This window comes from Etheostoma spectabile, chromosome 15 (assembly GCF_008692095.1).
Source record: "Etheostoma spectabile isolate EspeVRDwgs_2016 chromosome 15, UIUC_Espe_1.0, whole genome shotgun sequence".
Taxonomy (NCBI): domain Eukaryota; kingdom Metazoa; phylum Chordata; class Actinopteri; order Perciformes; family Percidae; genus Etheostoma; species Etheostoma spectabile.
Genome location: NC_045747.1, coordinates 32,488,222 through 32,492,673, shown reverse-complemented (window position 1 = coordinate 32,492,673; position 4,452 = coordinate 32,488,222). Strand labels below are relative to the sequence as shown.

At 41.8% G+C, this 4,452-nt stretch overlaps 1 protein-coding gene across 5 annotated transcripts in view; it reads right to left on the bottom strand.

Annotated features, from left to right (window-relative positions):
- traf7 (TNF receptor-associated factor 7) overlaps positions 1-4,452 on the bottom strand; it is a 31,228-nt gene that overhangs the window by 4,453 nt on the left and 22,323 nt on the right. For all 5 annotated transcript variants that reach the window (XM_032538026.1, XM_032538029.1, XM_032538025.1 and 2 more), the window contains exons 15-18: positions 3,591-3,673; positions 3,431-3,470; positions 3,176-3,292; positions 1,512-1,634 (exon numbers count right to left, since the gene is read on the bottom strand). In XM_032538026.1, coding sequence (XP_032393917.1) covers positions 1,512-1,634; positions 3,176-3,292; positions 3,431-3,470; positions 3,591-3,673 — 363 coding nt within the window. The remainder of the gene's footprint in view (positions 1-1,511; positions 1,635-3,175; positions 3,293-3,430; positions 3,471-3,590; positions 3,674-4,452) is intronic.

The following is a 4,452-nucleotide window of genomic DNA, read 5'->3' as shown; positions in this document are numbered from 1 at the left end:
ATAACAAGAGTTATCTCGAGACACTGCAGATAGAGTAGAACTAGAACACACTCCTTAATTTACAAGGACCCAACAGTTCTAGTAGTTTCCTCCAGAGCAAGCAACTTTTTAACTGACATAAAAGTTCAAGAGAATATTCAATAATGACCCCAACCAGACAGGGTAATTTATAATTCTTTTAGTCATTTACTGTATGTTTTTGGATTTATATAAAAACAAACTCAAAGGGTTGAGCCAGGATCAGCTTCTTGGTAGGACGATTCTGAAACGTCTGTTACTTTGTTTTTGGCTGGGTCCCTCTACAGAAAGGCCCCACTGGTCTCATTGGAATGAGTAAGGAGAATGCACACGATGGAAATGCAACCTCTTAGTGCAACCTCTACGTTTTATAACTAAATGCTTCTGAGCTTTGTAGTTCCTCTGTGTCAAAAGATTTTCCCTGAATATTGGCAACATTTGTCACAGCGATTTCCGCAGCAAAACATTTTCTTAACGACTTCTCCAGCTAAGTACTGGCTAGAGACTGACTGCTCGGCTTGGAAGCATCATAAAAAGGAGCGCAGTTTACTTTATCTGTCCTTTCATCTCTCTTTCCTCTTTCCTCATTCTTCCACAGACATTCCTCATTCCCACAACCAGTATCCTCTCTTTGCTTTCTATTCTGTCGTTCTCTTTATCTCTCCACAGCGTCCCTGAGGTATTCATTAGTGCCCAGCTCTGGCAAGACAGCAAGATGCGCGCGCGCACGCACACACACGCACACGCACACACACACACACACACACACACACACACACACACCACACACCACCACACACACACACCACAACACACACACCTTTGTACATCCCTGCACAACCATAGGACAGTATCAACTCTTTCCACCTTCCTCTGGCTTTTTTGTTGTTGCTCTGACTCCAAAATTAGCCCCAGCCATCAGCCCCATTCCACTCAAATCTGTCACTGGCCGATAACTCTGTAGCACCTGCCAAACACAACACTACCAAGTCTTTTTTCTGCTAAAAAACTAAAAACACTCAAACTTGACTAACTGCTTCTGAGGAGAAAGATTCAGATGATCACATGATGAACATCAACAGTTATGTTGTCTAGAAATTACAGGCTATTTACTACAATTGACCATTCTCTCTCTCTCCCTTACTAGTTAATTTTGTTACACATAAGAGTCCCACTTTAGCATATATGTGGTTTATAGTGATAACAACGGCAATATGTAACACATTTAACACCTACTACCGAAAGCTAGAAAGCCAGACATGCTAATGTTTGAAGCTTACTTTAAAAGTGTATTCCATTCCTTACACTTTTGGTCAAAGGCACAAATCTTTATGTATGAAGTTTTGCTCTTACAACAGCCCCTTGTGGGGAAATCCAAAGCTTGACAGGCCTGCCGTGCCTACTTATAGTTGCTAAGCTTTGATTGACAATCAAAATATGAATTAAAACTGTGTGTATGTACACTACTTATGTTTCCCCACCCCTCCACCTACCTTGATGGTCTGATATGAGCCGCTGTACAGGTGGTTCTGGGAAGCCACCAGTGCTCTAACCCAGTGATTCAGACCGGTCAGCTCCTTCTTCAGCTTCAGCTCCGTACCCACAATGTCCCAGACCTACACACAAACACACAAATACAGTTTAAGTAGATGATTAAAACTAAAACTTTAAACTACACAAGAGAATAGATTATTGTAGTTATTGGGGATCTTGGGGAAAGTTTAACTTCTAGCTAACTAGTTATTGCTTGAGAAATAACAATGAGCTGTGAATGCCCTTTTACACACACACACACACACACACAGAGTGGTGATAAGATAATGCATGATGTCACTGAGCGCAGAAAGAAGCTGAGTGATGGGAGGGGAGGCACTTGAGTTGGGTAAGAAAGGAAAGTCCCGTGTGAAAAAATGACCACACACACACACACACACACACACACCACACACACACACACACACACACACACACACACACACACACACACACACACACACACACACACACACACAACACACACACACACACCACACACACCACACACACACACACACACACACACACACACCCACACCACCACATCACACACACACACACACACACACACACACTATTCCCTTTTCTCACTAGCTTGTAACCATGGTAACAAAGACTAGGCCGCAGCCATTGCTCCTTACTGTCTGCCCCTCCTCTCTGAGCCACATTTGTACACTCATTATTTGAGTCAAAACAAAAGGCCACTTAAAAACATTTCCTGGTAATTTGTTAATACTGTAATTTATATTTTTAAAGATATTAAAGCTTAACATCTTCCTAATATCCTCAGCAAATACAGACCAATTTCTAACATTTTGCACATGTCAAAACAGCTGGTTATAGCCATTAACTCACCACTTACTTGTACAGTAAATACCAATCTGGATTCCATGCAGTTGATCCCACTAAACCTGCTTTGGCCAAGGTGACAAACAATATTTTCCTCTATAGTTTTACTGCTTGATCTCAGAACTTTTGCGTGGTTTAAATTTTATTTTACAGTACTAATGGTGTGCATCATAATAATAACTACTGCCTGACTATTCCTTAGTTACATCCGGCTCCATCCTAGGCCCTCCTATCTGCTGTACATACAGTGATGGTAATCAGTGTCATTTCTCAGTTCTCAGAGTTAAATGTCATTTTTGACCCTTCCTTGTGACATGAATCCTACATTAAGTCCACTGTCAATATAGCTTTTTACTATTTCTGTAATAAAGCCAGAATCAGTATATTTTCTCTATATCCAATACTGCAACTTTTATCCATAAATTCATCTCTCTCCCAAACACACCAGATTTGATTAAACAGTAATCACCCTGACACCTATAAGGCACAACAAGGGCTAGCACCTTGATACTTCTCAAACCTTGTTTTATCGTATAAACTAGCAAATAGTTCCTACATTCTTCTGCCTCAGAACTCTTTCCAGTCCATTGTTTTTAATATTTTATCAGTAATTTAATTGTTCTGTATGTTAGTTCTTGTTTTCACAGGTGTAAAGTGAATTGGGGCACTTTCATATGATAAAGCACTTTAAATAATCCTTGACTTCACTTTAGTGGAAAATAAATTTGTGCCTGTGGTGTCTGAAACTTTGAAAATAATAAAAAACAATAACCTTAATGGCCTTGAGGGAGCCGCTGAACAACATGTTGTGGGAGGAGACCAGTGTACATACAGGGTTGTCATGGGCACGGATTGTATTGACTTTCTGCAGGGTCTGGATGTCCCACACCTATGCAAGATGCACAGCGGCAAGACACGCAACAGAAAGACAAAAACACAACTTCTATAGCATATCAAAACAATTCAAACATTGGAAGTGTGCTGTTAAAAAGAAGAAGCAATGGGGGGGAGGGTGAATGTAACTTACAATGATGGTGCAGTCTGCAGAGCCACTGTACAGCCTGTTTCTATGGAGACAAAAAAATAAGGTCTAATCAATGAGTTATGCTTTGGGGAGAAGGCTGGTCATTCCCAGTCGACATGTATCTTATGATCAAAGCGTGTGTTGCTTTTGTGCATGTGATTACCCTTGGATACACAATGCTAGTACGATGCCATCATGACCCTCCAGGGTTTTCTGACACTTGTAGGTGGTACACGTGTCCCATACCTGAGGGCAAGAGAGAAGACAGATAGACATACCACCAAAATGCTAGGTTTGTGTGCCTTTTTACGCCTCTTAAAAGGCAGTTCATGCCCACTAGGGGCACTATCTTCCACCCGGCGCAAAGCCCGACGCAAGTGTCTTTGATATTTTAAGACCGTCCAGCGCCTGCGTCGTTTGAATTGCAAATGCACCTGCGCCTATCTTTGCACCCATGGCCGTGCTGGTCTTACAGGGAGGTGTGTTCAGTTGGATTCTTGACATTTTTCTATCTTGTGTGATCGTCCCATTGACCAACAAAAACCTTGTCTAAAGTCTAAAGGCCCAGTTATTAATTGTTATTTTGACAGGGAAGTAGTAAAATGCAACTAGGCTTTTGCACAGCGAGCGTGCACTCTATGCTTGTTAAACATGCACAGGGACACGCAGCAGCACACACGCAAAAGATTACAAATCCACCATCATAATAGCAATGTGCCAAGGTACAAACATGCCTGGCTTTTAAAGTGAATGGGAGATGACACTGATTTGTTTTTTGCATGTTATGCCCAAAACTCACCTATAATTAACACAAAGTACAACCCTTTTGAACCATGCGCCCGTCGCACGGACCCTTTGTTCCCCCATCAAACTAGCAAAAGTGGATTTGGAAACGCCCTTAACGCACCTGGGCCATGCGCTTCACGCCGGCCGCTTAGATCGTTAAAATAGGGCCCCGAAAGGTGTCTTTTAACTCTCCAGTAGTAGCATTTAAAGGTCCGATGACATGGTGCTCTTTGGATTCT